Below are 19,736 nucleotides of genomic sequence, written 5' to 3'. Positions count from 1 at the left end.
AGTTCTAAGTTCATTTCACATTTTAAAGCAATATAAGGGCACACATATTTTCTATTGAGCTATATCACAATTATTTTATGTTATTCAGGCAGGAAAAGTAGACTGTAATTACTGTCCCTCTATAGACAGTGTATTGGTGACATTTGAATAAATGAACTTTAATTGTTACTAAAAAGCCAGACTTATTATATATATTATCCATATTCAATGTTAAAAAACAATTAGTAAACTCAGATAAGCAGAAACAAAAACATAAGAATTAATCACAATCTTATTATCAAGAGCTATCACTGTGAACACTTTCCTTAATATACTTCCAAACTTATTCTCTGTGTCAAAATTGCAACAGATGGAGACAAAAGATTCAGTTACAGTGACTATACTGTTATTTAATTTTCTCCCCAATAATTCCATAGTGTATTCTTTTTCTATAAACAAAATATGCTTTCATTTCTTTTAGCTACCCTATATTCCATTATGTACACTTTCTTTTTTAAAATTTTTATTTAGAAAATTAAATTTAACAGTGTGGCATTGATCAATAAGATTATATAGGTTTCAGGTAAACATTTTTATAGCATTTGAACTGTTGATTACGTTGTATACCCATCACCCAAAGTCAAATCATTTTCTGTCACCATATATTTGTCCCTCTTTACTCCCTTCTCCTCCCCCCTTCCATATCCCTCTCCTTCTGGCGCTCACTTCACTTTTATCTATGTCCATGAGTCTCAGTTTTATATCCTACCAATGTGTGAAATCATACAGTTCTTAGATTGTTGTGATTTACTTATTTTACTCAGTATACTGTTCTCAAAGTCGATCCATGTTGTAAATGGCAATGTGTCATTATTTCTTATGGCTGAGTAGTATCCCATTGTGTATATGTACAACATATTTTAACCCAATCTTCTATTGAAGGACACTTTGGCTGTTTCCATGTCTTGGCCACTGTGAATAATGCTGCAATGAACATGGGGGAGCATGTGTCTTTACGTACCAATGTTTTTGAATTTTGAGGGTAGATATTCAGTAGAGGGATTGCTGGGTCATATGGTAATTCTAGTCTTAATTTTTTGAGGAACCACAATACTTTCTTCTATAATGTTTGTTCTAATTTATATTCCCACCAGCAGTGAATGAGGGTTCTTTTTTCTCCACAGCCTCTCCAACATTTGTTACCTGTCTTGTTGATAATAGCTAATCTAACAGGTATGAGGTGGTATCTCATTGTAGTTTTGAGTTGTATTTCTCAAATAGCTAGTGAAAATTAGCATATTTTCATATATCTGTTATCCATTTGTATGTCCTCTTGGGAGAAATGTCTGTTCAGGCCTCTCCCCATTTTTTTTTTTTGCTTCTCCCCATATTTTAATTGGATCGTTTGCTTGTTTGTTGCTGAGCTTTGAGAGTTCCATATATATTTTGGATGTTAACCCCTTATCGGAACTGTTGTTTGCAAATATCATCTCCCATTTAGTTGGCTATTTGTTTTGTTGTCAGTTTCTTTTGCTGTGCAGAAGCTTTTTAATTTGATATAGTCCTATTTATTTATTTTTGCCTTTATTTCCCTTGCCTTGGGGGATCATGTTCAAAAATTGTTCTCTATGGCCAAGGCCCATTAACTTAGTACCTATATTTTCTTCTAAGTAATTTATTATTCAGATCTTATATTTAGGTCTTTAATCCATTTTGAATTAATTTTTTGTGCAAGGGGACAATCTCTAGTCAAGTTTCATTCTTTTGCATGGGGCTTTCCAGTTTCCTGGCACCATTTATTGAAGAGGCTTTATTTTCATTATTGTGTGTTTTTGTATCCTTTGTCACAGATTATTTGTCCATCTTTATGTGATTTTATTTCTGGGCTCTCGATTCAGTTCCATTTGTCTGTATGTCTGTTTTTCTGCCAAACCATGCTGTTTTGATTATTGTCACTCTATAGAGTATAATTTGAAGTCATGTAATGTGATACCTCCAGTTTTATTCTTTTTCCTCAGTATTATTTTGGCTATTCGAGACTTTTCATGGTTCTATACAAACCTGGTGATTTTTTGTTCTATATCTTTTAAAAAAATGACATGGGATTAAAATGAGGATTGCATTAAATTTCTATATTGCTTTAGGTAATATGGCCATTTTAACTATATTAATTCTTCCAGTTCATGAACATGTAATATTTTTTTATTTCATTATGTCTTTTTCAATTTCTTTCAATAATGCTTTGTAGTTTTTAGTATATAGGTCCTTCACATTCTTTATTAACTTTATTCTAGATATTTTATTTTTTTGTTGCAATTGTAAAAGGAACTGATTTTTTAAGTTCATTATAGATTTCTTTTTTTTTTTTTTGTATTTTTCTGAAGCTGGAAATGGGGAGAGACAGTCAGACAGACTCCCGCATGTGCCCAACTGGGATCCACTCGGCACGCCCACCAGGGGCGACGCTCTGCCCACCAGGGGGCGATGCTCTGCCCCTCCGGGGCATCGCTCTGCCGCGACCAGAGCCACTCTAGTGCCTGGGGCAGAGGCCAAGGAGCCATCCCCAGCGCCTGGGCATCTTTGCTCCAATGGAGCCTTGGCTGTGGGAGGGGAAGAGAGAGACAGAGAGGAAGGGGGGGTGGAGAAGCAAATGGGCGCTTCTCCTGTGTGCCCTGGCCGGGAATCGAACCTGGGTCCCCCGCATGCCAGGCCGACGCTCTAACGCTGAGCCAACCGGCCAGGGCCTCTAATAGATTTCTGATGGAGTCATTGGGGTTTTTTATATACAGGATCATGTCATCTGCAAAAAGTGATACCTTTACTTCTTCTTTCCTAATATGGATGCCTTTTATTTCTTCTTCTTGTCTTATTGATCTGGCTAGAACTTTCAGAACTATGTTGAATGAGACTGGGAAGAATGGGCAGCCTTGTCTTTTTCCTGATTTTAGAGGAAAGGTCTTTATTTTTTCACCATTTAGTATGATATTAGTTGATGGTTTGTCATATATGGCCTTTATGGTGTTGAGGTACTTTCCTTCTATTCTTATTCTTTTGAGTATTTTAAACATAGAGGGATGTTGTATCTTATTGAATGCTTTTTCTGCATTTATTGATAAGATTATATGATTTTTGTTCTTTGCTTTGTTGATGTGGTGTATTATGTTGTTTGATTTTCATATGTTGAACCATACTGTGCTCCTAGAATGAATCCCACTTGATCATGATATATTATTTTTTTAATGCATTATTGTATTCAATTTGCTAGTATTTGGTTTAGGATTCTTGCATCTGTATTCATTAGCAATATTGGTCTGTAGTTTTCTTTTTTTGTATTGTCCTTGCCTGGTTTTGGTATCAGGGTTATGTTGGCCTCATAAAATGTGTTAGGGAATATTGGTTCTTCTGGTTTTTGAAAGACTTTGAGAAGGGTAGGTACCAAATCTTCTTTGAATGTTTGGTAGAATTCACTAGTATAGACATCTGGTCCTGGACTTTTATTTTTTGAAGGCTATTTGATAGGTGTTTCTATTTCCTCCCTGCTTATGAGTCTATTTAGGTTTTTCACTTCTTCGTGACTCAGTCTAGGAAGATTGTATAGTTCTAGGAATTTATCCATTTCCTCTAGGTTGTTGAATTTGGTTGCATATAATCATTCATAGTATTCTACTGTGATCCTTTGTATATCTATGATGTCTGTAATTTCTCCTCTTTCATTTTGGGTTTTGTTTATGAGTCTTTTCTCTTTTTTCCTTAGTGAGTGTAGCCAGGGGTTTGTCAATTTTATTGATCTTTTTGAAGAACCAGCTCTTTGTTGTATTAACTTTTTTGTACAGTTTTTCTATTCTCGATTTTATTTAGTTCTGCTCTAATTTTTACTATTTCCTTTCTTCTGCTGACTTTGGGTTGCCTTTGTTCTTCTTTTCCTAGTTCCTTATGTGTGATGTTAGGTTGTTTATTTGGGATCTCTCTTGATTTGTTTTTCTTTTTCTTCTTTTTTTGTTGAAGAGGAGAGATAGAAAGACTCCCACATGCTTCCCAACTGGGATCCACCTGGCAACCCCCGTGTGGGGACAATGCTCTGACTAACGAAGGCCATACTCACAACTGAGCTATTTTTCGAGCTTAAGACAGAGATTCCATGGATCCTGGGGCCAATGTGCTCAAATCAATTGAGGCATATCCATGGGAGGAGAAAAGAGAGAGAGAGAGAGAGAGAGAGAGAGAGAGAGAGAGAAAGGGGTGGAGAAATAGATAGTCACTTCTCCTGTGTGTCCTGACCAGAAATCAAATCTGGGACACCTACATACAGGTTTGATGCTCTTCCACTGATCCAAATGGCCAGGGGATCTTATTTCTTGATATAAACCTATAATGATATAAACTTGCCTCTTATTACTGCTGTCACTGCATCCCAGAAATTTTGGTATGTCGTGCTGTCCTTTTCATTTGTCTGTAAATATCTTTGTTCTCAGCTTTTATTTCTTTGATTCAGTCAGTCATTTTTTAGATGTATGTTGTTTAATTTCCACATTTTTGTGGGTTTCTTTACTTCCTTTGTGGAGCTGAATTCTAATTTCAAGGCCTTGTGGCCAGAAAATATGCTTGGTATATTTTCAATCTTCCTGAATTTGTTGATTTTTTTTTTTTTTTTTTTTTTTTTTTTTTTTTTTTTTGTGGCCCAACATATGTTCTATCCTTGAGAATTTTCCTTGCACACTGGAGAAGAATGTATAATCTGATGTTTTGGTATGAAATGTCCTTTAAATGTCTATTATGTCCATTTGGTCTAGTATGTCATTAAGGCTGACACTTCTTTAGTGATTTTTTTGCTTGGATGATTTATCTAAAGGCATCAGTGCTGTGTTGAGATCTCCAAGTATGATTCTGTTTAGTCCACTTCTATTTTTAGATCAATTAGTAGATGTCTTATATGTTTTGGTGCTCCTTAGTTCAGTGCATATATATTAAGAAATGCTATGTCTTCTTAATACAGTATCTCTTCATAATTATGAAATGTCCATTTTTGTCTCTGGTTAAGGTCTTAAAGTCAGCATTGTCAAATATGAGTATGGCTATACCTGCTTTTCTTTGGATATTATTTGCTTGGAAAATCATTTTTCAACCTTTCACTTTGAGTCTACTTTTGTACTTGCAGCTTAGATATGTCTCTTGAAGGCAGCATATGGTTGGGTTTTGCTTTTTGATCCAGTCTGCTACTCCATGTCTCTTTATTGGTGAGTTCAGTCCATTTACATCTAGGGTAATTATTGACACTTGAGGATTTTCTATAGCCATTTTATGTTGTTTTCTGGTGGCTCTGTGTCTTGTTTGGTTCTTCTCTTTTGTGTTTCTGTCAGTTGTTTTTGTTCAGTTGTATTCCATACTTTTTCTCCTATTTCTTTTTTTTTTAACTGTGTATTTCAGTAGTGGCTTTTTCGTGGGTGGTTACCATTAGGTTACTAAAAGAAAAATGTTCATCTGTACTCCATTCTCCTTTGCTCCTGCAAACCTTTATCCTCTCCCCTTTTATGTTATCTTTGTCACAGATTATCTTTGTTTTTATTATTACTTTGTTGGAACTTTCACTTGTAGTTTTGATTTGTTTTGTTCTTTGTGTCTGGTCCAATAACTTCCTGCAGTGTGGGGTTTTCTGGTGTTAAATTCCCTCAGCTTCTGTATGTCTGCAAAAGTTTTAATTTTTTCTTTATATTTGAAGAGTAACTTTAATGGATATAATATTCTTGGCTGGCAATTTTTCTCTTTCATTACTTTGAATGTTTGGATTGTAGAGTTTCTGCTGAGAAGTCTGATGATAACCTAATGGGCTTTCCTTTATATGGCATGTTCTTCTTTTCTCTATCTGCCTTGAGGATTCTTTCTTTGTCATTGTTTTTTTGATAATTTTATTACTATGTGTCTTGGAGTAGGTCTGTTTGGGTTGAGGTAACTTGATGTTCTATTTGCTTCTTGGATTCGAGACTCTTTTGATAGGCTTGGCAAGTTCTCATCAATTATTTGTTTGAATAGGCTCTCCATTTCCTTCTCTCTCTCTTCTTTTTCTCATATACCCATTATTCTTATATTGCTCTTTCTGATGAAGTCAGACAATTCTTGTGTAGAGCTTTCATTTCTTTTTTAAATTTGTGAGTCTCTCTCCTCTTCTCTCTGTAACATCTCTAGTTGCCTAACTTTGATGTCACTGTTTTTTTTTCCTCTATCTGGATTTTTCTATTAGCTAAACTTGCTACCTCAGTTCTCTATTCATGTATTGAGTTCTTCATCTCTGTTTTTAAAGTTTCTGTCTCCTTGGTGAGCTCATTAAATTGCCTATTGGTGTTTTCTTGCATCTTGTTGAATATTTTTAAAACTTCAGTTTTGAATTCTCTATCATTTACCTCCAAGTTTTCTCTGTGATTGAGATTTTTTTCTGGATATTTTTTATTTTCTTTCTGAACTATGTCTCTGTCTTGTGTAGTTATGGAATTTTATTTCTTCTTCCTTGATTGCACTTGAGAGTGGTGTTGTTATGACCTCTAACAAAAACAACTAAAAAAATGAAAAATTAAAATTAAAAAAATACAAAAAGTTTTAAAATAATGAGAAGTAAAAAAGAAAAACCACAAAAAACAAAGATTGAGAACCAAAAATAAAATCTAAAACAAAAAAATCCACAAAAAATAAGAATAAAAATATAAATATTAAAGAAAATAAAATTCAAAAGAGAAAGAAAGAACAAGAAGAAAAAAAGAAAATCAGAAGAAATAAATTTCAATTTTGAGAGGATACTGTTTTTTTCCTGTAGGTGTTTCTGCTTTACAAGTTGTAGCTCTGTGAAATTTCTGGTTTGTCCTCTGCCCAGATGTTGCTTTTGCAATGATGTAGACAGAGATGCAGTCACATTTGCGGGTAAGGCGTGTTGTGAGGGCTTTATGGCTTCAGCTTTCCAACTTTATAGCTTAGCAATGGTTATCTCAGACCTCTGGGTGCTCCTTCCCATGTCTCAACAGACCAAGGGACCAGACGTGGAGTACCTCTGTTGTTCAGGGTATAGAATGGCTCTGGGGATCTATCTGTGGGGTTTGTTTCTGCAACTCTCCACTCCTGTGAGGTGAGGGATGTGGTGTCTGGGAGGCAGGGTGGGTTCACTTACTTTTCTTTCTGTCTGCCAAGTGCAGGCTGCGAGCAGACTGTGAGAACACTGACCGTGAGAACACTGACCATGACACCACTGTTTTTGGCTTAGTATCTGCCCTTCTGCCCCTCTATCTCACTGCTCCTCCTGGCAGAAGGAGATTCACTCACTCCAGGTTCCCCTCTCCACATACCTCAGACAAGACCCAGACAACCTGAGCTTTTCTCCTCTCCATGGTCCAGCAGAGAAAAAGAAAAAACCCCAGTCACTCTGGGTTTGTCTCCTCTCCAGAGCCAACCGTGAATGTGTTTATCTTCTGCTCCCCTTTTCAGCTCATCTCACCTTTAATGCATGCAGTGTGTGGATCTTTCAGGCATGCCTGTGAGCCTAGGTGGAGTTCCTGTGCTGCGTTATACTTGTTCAATTAGTTGAAATTTCAAAGGAAGAGATCAAGATTATCTCTCATGCTGCCATTACTCTGACATCTTCTTCCATTGTATGCACTTTCCATAAATTATATAAACAATCTCTTACTGTAAGATATTTAAGTTGCTTCTAATTTTTATTTATAGAGGCAATAGTGTGGTGAATATCTTTAGCTTAAACTATGTACTCACCTTACTTTCTTTTTAAGTAAAAATTTATAAAGATAAACTCCTGGATGAAAGAATATACACATCCTAAAGGATTTTGATATTTGATGTCCAAGGTTTTAAAACACAATACTATGCAAACCACACTCAGGTTGGTCTGTCTGCCCTTTTTCCTATTAGTTCAACTGGCTCTGACATTATGTTTATAGCTCTTTTGGTTAATCCATAGTACCTCAACTACCACTCATGATCTAGCTCTACAGTTCCACACACTGTCCTCATATATTCCCTCCTCCATGATTTCTGGAGAAAGATATCTCTTTGTCTTCTTTCTGGAGTCTATCACATAGGTCCTACAAAAGAAGGTACCTGTTTTTATTTTTGCCCTAAATATAGAGGACATCAAACTTTTCTTCGTATACCACAAACTATTTCTTCAGAATGTTATTTTAGGTTTCTTGTATATTTTAGAATGTATCTTTATGCCCACCTTATAATACAGCATGTTCTACATGTAATTTTCAAAAGATATTATACTTATCATTTTGTGTCTTTATGTCTCTGTATATATGCCCCATTGCCTGAAATACCTTTCCCCATACCCATCTGATAAATTCCTATTCATCTTTCTTTTTTAAAATTTTTTTATTCATTTAGAGAGTGAGAGAGAGAGAGAGAGAGAAAGAGAGAGAGAGAGAAGGAGCAGGAAGCATCAACTCCCATATGTGCCTTGACCAGGCAAGCCCATGGTTTTGAACTGGTGACCTCAGCATTCTAGGTTGATGCTTTACCCACTGCACCACCACAGGTCAGGCCTATTCATCTTTCAAGATTACCTTCTCTTTGAAGTGTTCGCTCAATGATTTCTGTACCTTGCCAAATGACATCCTACATGTCCTTCTACATTTCAATAAGTATTGATGTAATCATTTATATATAAACATCTCTCCCCAAAGGATTAATGTTTCTCACTAATATTTAGTGCTCAGTAAATATTAGCTATTGTTCTTTTTGTATTACCTTACTACTAGTAAGACTCCAACTATCATTTATGAAACCTATTCAGCACAAAGTAGGCGCTCATTAAATATGTGTCAACTGACTAAATAAATGAAAAGTGGACTAAAGAAAGATAATATAATGACCAGAGCCAACAGAAAGGTTAAAACCATGCATGAGTTCTAGAAACAGTCACAATCCAAGAAAGACAAGTTGAAGATTCTATTACATTTGTCTCCAGCACTGTGGCTTTGGGGTAATTCTCATCAATAAATCTTAATTCTTTCTGACCTGAATCTGTATTTACCAAAAAAAACCCTACAGAGAATTAGTTTTTTGTTTCCCAGGAAGCATAATACAAGAAAGTTGGTGCTAACAACTGAGATTTATGGGAGTAGTCGCCATTATAAATAAAAGATTTTATTTTCTTATTTATAAATCATTGGAGAGTTTGATTAGAGTCAGTATAATCTCTGGGGAAGAAATTTAGGAAATAAATTCTTGGTTTGAGCATTGGCCCTGGGCACTGAGGATAGCTTGGGTAGTCCAACAGTAGGCCTCAGGTGCTGAGGATAGCTTGGTTGATTTGAGCTCTGGCCCCAGACGAGGATTGCTGGGTAAATCCTGGCCAGGGTGCATGTGGGAGTCTGTCTCTCTATCTTTCCTCCTCTCACTTGAAAAGAAAAAAGAAAAGAAATAGTTGTTCAGTCTTGCTATTATTAAAGAAAGAATGGCTGAAGAATAATTAAAGTTCAAATGATTGTTTTTGATAATTGTCCATTTTCTTTCAGTTTAGTAATTATATATTATATCATAGTTTAGTGTAAATTACCTAAAAACATTTCACAGATAACTTATTACTACAGAGTTAACCAGAAAGTTGCATTGCTTAAAAATAAGCATTTAATGATGTATAATTATATTAATAGTTTACCTTTGGCAAAACTGGGTGACTTGTAAACTTGTTTTAGAAATAGTCCAGTCTAGTACTATGGTAACAGATTTCCATGACATATTATTTGGGACTTTGATTATTTCCTCATTCATATGCTAAATGGATGAAAATCTAATTTTGGGATGAAATTTTGACCCTGCCTATAGCTTCTCTTTGGATCTACTGCTGAATGGAGTGAGAGTGGGCTTCCGTGACTTTCTGTACTAGAACAGATCTCAGTTATGTTCCCAGGATTTCTTAAGAGAATATCAAACCTGCTTCCATCTCAGCTGACCATAGGCCCTAAAATGGCCGTAGAGAATGGAACTTCAGGTTGTGGTCAGAAAATAAAAATCAAAACTCTGTTGCTCTTCTTGTTCTCTTTCATTTTCTACACTAACTTTGTTATCAGGGGAAAATAAATCCCATTTTAAGAAAGAAATGAACTATATAAAATCTGTCATTACTTCATTAATTATATGGGTGCTATTAACTAGAAAAAATTATTTAATACATCATGGGATATCTCAGATATAAGAACCTGGGGATCTCCTCAAAATATGAAGCATTTTTACTCTTCTAGTTCATGTGAATATTGTCACTGGTCAGGTGTCTGTATTTGTGTATCATTTGACACAATCTACTGTAAGTCTCTAGGATTACATGATACACTTTTTTTTTCCCCCATTTTTCCGAAGTTGGAAACAGGGAGGCAGTCAGACAGACTCCCGCATGCGCCTGACCGGGATCCACACTGCACGCCCACCAGGGGGCGATGCTCTGCCCATCTGGAGTGTCGCTCTGTTGCATCCAGAGCCATTCTAGCGCCTGAGGCAGAGGCCACAGAGCCATCCTCAGCGCCCGAGGCCTTCTTTGCTCCAATGTAGCCTTGGCTATGGGAGGGGAAGAGAGAGACAGAAAGGAAGGAGAGGGGGAGGGGTGGAGAAGCAGATAGGTGCTTCTCCTGTGTGCCCTGGCCGGGAATCGAACTCAGGACTCCTGCACGCCAGGCCGACGCTCTACCGCTAAGCCAACTGGCCAGGGCCACATGATACACTTTTTTGTGAATGAATTGTATCCCTTGCTCCTTAGTTTCCCTTTGTCATGATTTATTTGTTTTGGTTATTGTTTCCTTTTTCATTTAGAAATTAAATTTAGTGGGGTGACATTTATTAATAATAGTATTTGGTTATCTTCTATACTGTTCTCTGTATTTCTAACACCTCTCTTTCTGGGGGAGGAGTAAGAGATTAAATAAATACATAGAAAATAATAACAAATCTCTAAAACTTATTAGTTGAAAGAACTAATAAAATCATACTTCTTTCTACTTAGCGTTTTTTCCCCTCCATTTCTCACATCTAGTGTTTAGTGTATACTCAATAAAGAGTGGGGGTTTGGGTAAATACATTACATCACAGTATTAAATAAACATACTCTAAGGCAGTAATCAGAAAGCCCTAATCCTATTTTAAAAATACACTGATTTTTTAGCTATAAATGATCCTATTATTTGCACAAAATTATATTTCAGTTGAAGTTCTTTTTCATCTTTATTTAAAGGAAGTTTTATTAGACTTTTAGTGGGTCCAAAAAAATGATTTCCCTCTCAGCTACAAACAAATAGCTGAATCAGTATCACAAGCCTACATTTTATATAAAAGCTTTAAGGAAAGTCTTAATACATTTCATGAAATATCAGCAACATTAAGGCAAGAACTTGGACCACACTATACATTCATTCCTCTAGCAGGGGTCTCAAACTCAACTCAGCATGTGGGCCGCAGAGCAAGATCACAGCCGTTTGGCGGGCCGCACTAAGTCTACAAAAGGCAACTGTTATGCAACACTTTTCTCACTGCAGTTGAAAACAAAAAAAAATCAGTACAAAATTGTTCGGCAGGCCGCATGCGGCCCGTGGGCCGCAAGTTTGAGACCCCTGCCTAGAGCTAGGTTTTATCATTTACTTACTGTAACTAAATTTGTTCACAGGACCAATTTGAGGCCTTTCAAAACACAGGCTAAATTCTAATGTATAACGTTGGTTTAGCAAAGTTTCCAATTTTCCTCTGATGTCAGGAGTCTATATTCCTATCAAACCCTTTTGTTTTCCAAGATTTTTTTTTTTGTAATGTGATATGAGTTTTACATAAGATATTCACTTGGAAGCTTTGTACTGCATGACATTCTTGAAAACTTTCATAATCTTTGATTGCCAACAATAAATACCCCCATATTGAAAAATAAAATAAAACATGCACAGATGGGAAGATACTGAGTAGCTAAATGGTGAAGATTTTCAACTTGAATGGAAGATCTGTATAAATGTTTCACTTTTTTTTTTTTTTTTTTTTTTGTATTTTTCCGAAGCTGGAAACGGGGAGAGACAGTCAGACAGACTCCCGCATGCGCCCGACCGGGATCCACCCAGCACGCCCACCAGGGGGCGACGCTCTGCCCACCAGGGGGCGATGCTCTGCCCCTCCGGGGTGTCGCTCTGTTGCGACCAGAGCCACTCTAGCGCCTGGGGCAGAGGCCAAGGAGCCATCCCCAGCGCCCGGGCCATCTTTTCTCCAATGGAGCCTCACTGTGGGAGGGGAAGAGAGAGACAGAGAGGAAGGAGAGGGGGAGGGGTGGAGAAGCAGATGGACGCTTCTCCTGTGTGTCCTGGCCGGGAATCGAACCCGGGACCCCTTGCACGCCAGGCCGACGCTCTACCACTGAGCCAACCGGCCAGGGTCTGTGTATAAATGTTTACACACCCGCAAACACACATATACCAGACACTTAATCCATCTCCTACCCATTATTTTCCATATGCAGTATGAATATTCCCAGATCTAGGTGGGTATCTATCCAGTAGAGACAGGGACTCTTATCATGTTCAATGCACAAAATGCTCAAAAATGTTTGCTCAACAAATGCAATCTTTAATAGCATTATTCATTCATTGCAATTACCCTCATTTGCATAGCTTTGTATCAATTTTAAAAGAACTTCCATATAATTTGCATTGTTATTTACACTGTTAAAAACCAAAGGCTTCAAGAAGTTGTTAGTGAGACAATGACAACAACTAGGGAAAACCATAATTATATTTCTGTCTGGCTTTCCTCCGCTGGAAGCTGATAGAGATCGGTTTAGTTATGAGAACTCTGACTCTCTTAAAGTCAATAGCACTTGGCAGGCACTGTATTTAAAATTCACAAATACATGTGCTTTGGAAGGAAACTCAGGTAAGCAAATGTAATGTCTTTCTGCTTGCAGGTTTGATTCTCACAGGCACTTTTACTTTAAAAAGTAACAATAGAAAAGCAATAAATACAATGCTTTAATTGGTTCTCCTTCAGGGGCTCTATAACTGACACAAGTATACGAGTTTATCGTATATAGGATATGTCTTCTCCTGATGGTTTCTCTCTTTGGCTTGTAAACTATGTCAGAGCAATGACTATCTCTTCCTTGCATTCCATGAATGTGTATATTTATCTTAGGCACTTCAGAAAGTTCAAAGAAAAAGTGCTAATATAACAATCCATAGATTGTACTCATGAATTTTTCTCACTGTGCTGATGGTTTGGTGCTGAACTAGGCACATTCTTGACTCTTTGAATGTGGCTCGTTGTCACATAGCCCCCACCACCACTACCACCACTACCCATCCTATGACCCCATCACTGGGGTCATTAGAGTGATAATTAGGACTACTGGCAGGGGTTCTTAAATCCAGTCCCAGGCTTTTTAAGTAAATAAGATAATTTTTAATGCAAAATTTAAAACTTATTAACCTTAAATGCCTGTTCTAAGAAAAGGGCTATTTGAGAAGTGGAAGGCGTATGTCCGAGAGAGGCCACAAAAGGAAAGAGGGACGATAGTAATGAAGCACACTGGGATGCCTGTCTGGAAGACTGTGGAACTGGTGAAGGAGTGCAGTCACAGACTAGCTGTGTGACTTTCTGCAAATCACTGAACCTCACTCCTTAAGCCACTTGTAAAATAGGAGTTCAGTTCCACATCTCTGCAACATCAAGGGTCCCTCTTTTTAATATATACGAATGCTCTTAAGCAATACTTACTAAATTTAATTGAGGAAAGCATACATATGGGAATGAGGTGGAAGGTAGATTTAAAGACAAAATGCTATAATTCTTGCAGCTGCTTTTATAAACTTTAATTGTTATTGAAAAACTTCAGACATCCGACTGGGATTGAAGTAATGCCCAAATCCCTGCTTTAGATGAATCTCTTATCATCTATATTTAACTATCCATTTTATATATGCAATTACTGTTTCCTGTTGAAGACACATCTTGGTAAGACCCTCTGAAGATGGCAAGGGCACATGGAAACTTTCATCCAATAAAATGCTTTAACATCTCTATTTTTAAAAATGTTTTAGGAAGATATGTTAATTTTTTCCTGTCTTATTTTTAATTCAGCAACGCTAAGAAAATTAAATAAAATTTAAAATGCCCATAAAAGTGATCAATACCATTTATTATTAACTAGCAATTTGTGGACATTTATTTCCCAGTTGCGACCTTTAAGTGACAATTTTTTCCTGGATTGGTGTTCCTTAAAATCACTGCCAAACTATCTAAATTAAATGATGAAACATGATCTGTAACCTACCTCTAATTTAAAAACCATCTGAGTTTAAGAGATAATTCATAAGTCAGTTCTTCTTACCTAGTTTCTATAAGAAGGGCTTTTATTGCCATCAAAAAGGTAATTGAGGTTCAAAGGAAAAGAAAACTGAATAAAGACAATAAAAATAGTTATTTTAGAAAAACAACAACGTAAATCCATTGTGAATCATTGTTTGAACTAATTAATGGTGGCCCAAAGAGTTGTTTTTGCCATTTGACTCAGTTAATTTTGATTTTGTGTGAATGCAGAAATGTAGTAGGAATTATGATACCAGCACATTTACTGATTCAGACATATAGCTAGAAGAAAAAGAAAGGTTTGAATTTTTCTTCTCATACATTGTTTTAATTAACTAAGAATTTCACTTTTTTGTTGTGTTCAAACAATTTCTTTTTTACTTTACCAATTTCAGCATAAAAATTATTATCACCTGATGTTGGTCTTATTTCACATTAAAGTTTTTGTTTTAATAGCCATGAGGCTTTCATGACAAATACTTTATATTTTTGTCCCTTCTATGGAATTGTAGAAGGTCTTAACTGACAATGGAGGAGCTCCTGTATTACACCTAAAGGGAAAATCTAAATTACAAAATGCTATGGAGGAAATTTTACCATATCACTTATAAAATTAGAATTAATACTGAAAACAATTGAATGTCATATTGACTGACTTTGGCCTTCCTGAACTCCCCATTACATCAGCTCATGGCAGTTGTTCATAGTATTGCTGTGTTCATTTTTTGCAGGATACTAGCAAACCTGGAACAATTGTTTTTGTTCTTTGCTAATCTATGAACCCTGGAAAAGGAAAAGCATGAAAACCATATTTGTCAGCTTATACTTCCTTGTGTGGTTAATCCTATCAATTGATTTTAAAATCCAGCAAACAACACTGGAAACAAATGCACTGGGCCCTGGCTGGTTGGCTCAGTGGTAGAGCGTCAGCCTGGCGTGCAGAAATCCCGGGTTCGATTCCCGGCCAGGGCACACAGGAGAAGCGCCCATCTGCTTCTCCACCCCTCCCCCTCTCCTTCCTCTCTGTCTCTCTCTTCCCCTCCCGCAGCCAAGGCTCCATTGGAGCAAAGTTGGCCTGGGTGCTGGGGATGGCTCCATGGCCTCTGCCTCAGGTGCTAGAATGGCTCTGGTTGCAACAGAGCGACGCCCCAGATGGGCAGAGCATCGCCCCCTGGTGGGCGTGCGGGATGAATCCCGGTCGGGTGCATGTGGGAGTCTGTCTGACTGGTTTCCAGCTTCAGAAAAATACAAAAAAAAGAAAAAAAACAAAAAACAAATGCACTGAAATAATAAGATGTATTTATCAATATCACATATAAATTAACATTAAAAGTACTATAAACACAACAATTAGGCAAAAGATATAATCAGACAATTTACAAATGATAGAATTATAAAAAGTTAAAAAACCCATGCAAAAATGTTCAACTTCATTGTAATCAAAGTAATGCATATTAAACAATATATTAACATGTTGTGTTTTTTATTAGTAAAGATTTTTTAAAATTATATCAGCCTGTTAAGGAGAAACACTGCTAAGAGGAGAGTGAACTGGCATCATTCTTGGAAAAACAATTTGGTAATAATGAGACTTAAAATGGTCATAGCCACTTAGTAATTCCCATTCTAGAAATATTTCTTAAAATAATTCTTGATATAGAAAAAGCTATAGAGATGCTCATCTTTCTGTCATTCACAATATAAAAAAAAACTAGATACAACATATGCCCAATAATAAACAATAACCATGTAAACTACAATTAATCCAATAGATGTTATTTTGTGCATTCATGAGATACAATTAGGCAAAAGTTATTACAAAAGGAAAATAGTTATGTTGCAGTGTTTGTTAGAACTCTGGATTATATTTTATGTGCATCAGTATTTCAGTTATGAAAAACAAACCATATTGTATGTATATAAATAAAAATTAGAAGGAAAGACAATGTACTATCTTGAGTTTTTTTAAGGAGATGGAAACTAAGTAAATTTTTTCTTTTTCATATATATTTTTCACAGTTCTCACCCTTAATAAATATGCATATTTTCTCTTACCCCAAAAAATGTTTATTAAAGAAATAAGTACATAAAAGAATAGGAGAAGAATGGACCATCAACATGGAAGAGACAGAGTTAATCAATGTGGATTGTACTCTCAAAGACCATTCTACAAGTGATGGAATTCCCACTGATCTTTGCAAAATTGTCATCTCTCTGAATGCTAACTATTTGGACTGATTTCTGAGCAGTTAATATAGTGCTTAACCTCTGAAGAATTATTATGCTGTTACTCTTAACCTGCTTTATAACAACTAAACTGAAGAAGAATGTTTATGGTCAATGCAAGTCTCTTTAAAAATAACAAATTCTTTAAGTGTCATAATTATAAAAATAAACACTTACCGAACAGCTACAACTAGCTTTATATTATAAAACACATTCAACTTTTTTCTTTGAAAAGAAAATAGTTATTTATACTTAATAGATTTCAAAGTATGTTCTAATTATACTAAAGGTTATCTCACATTTTAAAAATTATGTGTAAACTAATTTACTTTCCAAATCTTAAGTGTCTTTGTTGGAGACTTGAACATCATTAAGTGAAATTTTACGCATGAGAATGAAACAAAGGAATTTAAAATGCTACTTACCTGACATGCTTCTTTTCTCAGAGAAATCCTTATGTAGCCATAAGGCAAATGTATGGATTAAAAATGCTCCCACGAACTTTTGTTTCCAAGTAACGTTAGAAGAGGTGTGGCAGAAACGTTGTCTTTATCTCTACCTCAGTATTTTTTTTTCTCTCTCTCTTCTGTTTCTTAAAATCTTTTGTGTGTACTTTGTTCAGTTACAAACAGGAAATGTGGTGATGGAGGCTTCTAGACTTCTGATCTGAAACTAGTAGGCTCTTAAGTTTTTGTGTAACGTGAGAAAAATCCCACGATGCTCTGTACTCTGCTATTTGAATTTTTATCAATAGCTAAACCTAATTTTAAAATGAGCAATGAAATCAAGTTGTCAATTAGATTAAGAGGGATCTCCAAGTCTTCTGGAAAGAACCCAGAGATCTTCTCACTCGTGTGTTTACACGGCACTAACATAAACTATACAAAGCTGGGAGGGAGCTGTGAGAAGCTCCCAGGTGTACTAAGCTGTTGGTTGTATTTTGTTTTGTTTTGTTTGAGGCTTGACAGAAGACAGAGAAGAACACTTTTTGAATACTACTGTGTATCAAGTACTTTCTTCACATTATCCCACTAGGAGAAGGATTGCCTGCCTTCTTCCCTGCCAGTCCTCACCTCAGCCTATGTGAGTGCCTCGGGTTACTCTGGGCCCACTTGGTAACACGTTCCAGCTCTCAGTTCCCACTCCAGAGCTTCAATGATCAGAGTTTGTAAATGTCAGTGAGCATAAGTATGTTATGTGGTGCTAATTTAACAGGCATATTCCTGAGACCCTCTAAATGAGAATATTTAAAGCAGAGCCCAGGAACCTGTATTTCACAAGCAACTCTCCTGGTTATTTTAATAATAAGCAACCCCTGGTGTTCTGAACAATGTTCTGAGCAACTCCTGCATATATCAATGGTAGCATTTCATTTTTAACATTAGTCAGATAAAGACCGTCTCAGTGGTGTCTACGTATAAGGTTCATATGTGTTTCTGTGTGTGTAGATCTTAGATCTGCAGCATGTTGCCTGTGTGTGTTTGCTTATGTAGTCCATCAATTTTCTTTAATTACAGAGGAATAACAAACCTGAATCCTGTTTTTTACAAAAGGAGAGGCACTTAAACATCTTAAGAACTTAAACTTTAAGGGAAATTAAAAATGAGACTTGATCGATAGGCTCAGAGCAAAGTTATTAGATGGCTTGTAGGATATTTTACTCTAGCTAATTTCCCTAAGATTTTTGAGGTCAGGGAGAGTATTGATCTTATGCATTATTAAAATTCCAGCCTCCAGAATAATGTCTGGCTCATTGTAGTTCTCAATAAATATTCTCACAATGATTGAATAAAAAAAAAAATGAATGTTAGTCTTCTGCCTTGTCCTTGCTTCATGACAGAAAACAGCTCCTTAGTAACTGAAACACAGGGCTTCTTGGGACAGAGTTGACTAAACACTAACAGATTTTTCTACTTCAATCGCTTTCTTCAAAAATATGTCTTGTGACTCATCGAATCAGAACCTGTAAAACTGAAAGAGACCATGGAGATTCCTTCATCTAATCTTATTTAAAAAATTTATTTTTCAAAATATGTTCTATATAGCACTAGCCTTGCAAAAACCTTTTGGAAAATAAATGGTCCTTCAACAAATATATTTAGAAAAACTATTATTTTCACCTTTGTGAATACAAGTATATGAAAGGCTTGGTGGGTTCTATAAAAAGGAAAACCTGGATAACCTTTTGAACAGAGCTAGAGAACTTTTTTTTAGATGCCATCTGTTAGCAGGGTGACAAGTTGTATGAAGCAGGCCTGGATGCCACAGACCAAGAGCTCAAGGGAATAGAAGTCTCGGGTTCATGTGCAGGGTGACAAGTGGTGTGAAGCAGGCCTGGATTCCGTAGACCAAGAGCTCAAGGGAATGGAAATCTCAGGTTCACGTAAGAACCAAAGGGCAACAAAGAAACAGAAGTATCTATACAAGATTAGATAGAATACAACAATAGAGACCACTGGAAAGCTGAACCCAGACTTAAGGTAGTTTTGTATACCTGAGACATCAGTTTAAGAGGAGAGGGCCCAGCTGGGGGCAGCCTTGGGGGATTGAGTTTTGATCCAGAAATAGGGTAGCAGGCAACGAGAATAAGAGCCCCAAGCTCAAAAGGGAACTGTAGAGCTTCCCTAAACAGGATGTTGGGATATGGGTAAAGTAGGTGCCCATTTATACCAACTGGGACATAGAGAAGACATGCATGGGAGAGAGAAGGGGTCTCAAGACTGGAAATTTAGGTGCAGGCACCCCCTTTGTTAGACAAGAGCAGTGCAGGAGATGAAAACCGAAGGAACAAAGATACCTTCATCCTAGTTATTTCATAAAGCACAAATCCAGAAACAATAAGGGTATTAAGTAGTTGTTTTTGGCTGCAAAGAAGGTCAGACTCGGTAAAAATGATTCAGGTCAAAATGCAGGAATTTTGTGGTAAGCTCAGAAAGTAGGTGTTACCTCTCATGACAGTCCAACAGGGAGAGGGTCTCGAACTAAACTCACTGGTTGGAATAGTGACTAAAGCTGACGAAGGGCTTTCCTGCTTCGAGTGTGTGAGATCTGGGGCAAAAGCAGAAGAGATGGGCAGAGACTGAGAAAGGGTACACTCCCCCTCTTCAAGTCAAGAAGGCAGTCGGTGGTACACGCTGATGGCTTAAAAGAGTTCACGAACAGACACATGACTGGTAACTCCAAAATAGTATAACTTAGGCGGCTAA

The 19,736-nt window shown here is 36.6% G+C and overlaps 1 protein-coding gene across 2 annotated transcripts in view; it reads right to left on the bottom strand.

The window, feature by feature from the left end:
• The window catches only part of TRAT1 (T cell receptor associated transmembrane adaptor 1), a 55,631-nt gene extending 38,484 nt beyond the window's left edge, over positions 1–17,147 (bottom strand). For both annotated transcript variants that reach the window (XR_010746830.1, XM_066347684.1), the window contains exon 1: positions 16,956–17,147. Coding sequence is in view for 1 of the 2 variants with exons in the window: in XM_066347684.1 (XP_066203781.1) it covers positions 16,956–16,962 (7 nt within the window). In the remaining variant the exon portion in view is untranslated. The remainder of the gene's footprint in view (positions 1–16,955) is intronic.
• Between the last annotated feature and the right edge of the window lie 2,589 nt (positions 17,148–19,736).

This window comes from Saccopteryx leptura, chromosome 8, assembly GCF_036850995.1.
Source record: "Saccopteryx leptura isolate mSacLep1 chromosome 8, mSacLep1_pri_phased_curated, whole genome shotgun sequence".
Lineage (NCBI taxonomy): Eukaryota > Metazoa > Chordata > Mammalia > Chiroptera > Emballonuridae > Saccopteryx > Saccopteryx leptura.
This window is presented reverse-complemented; position numbering and strand designations above follow the sequence as displayed.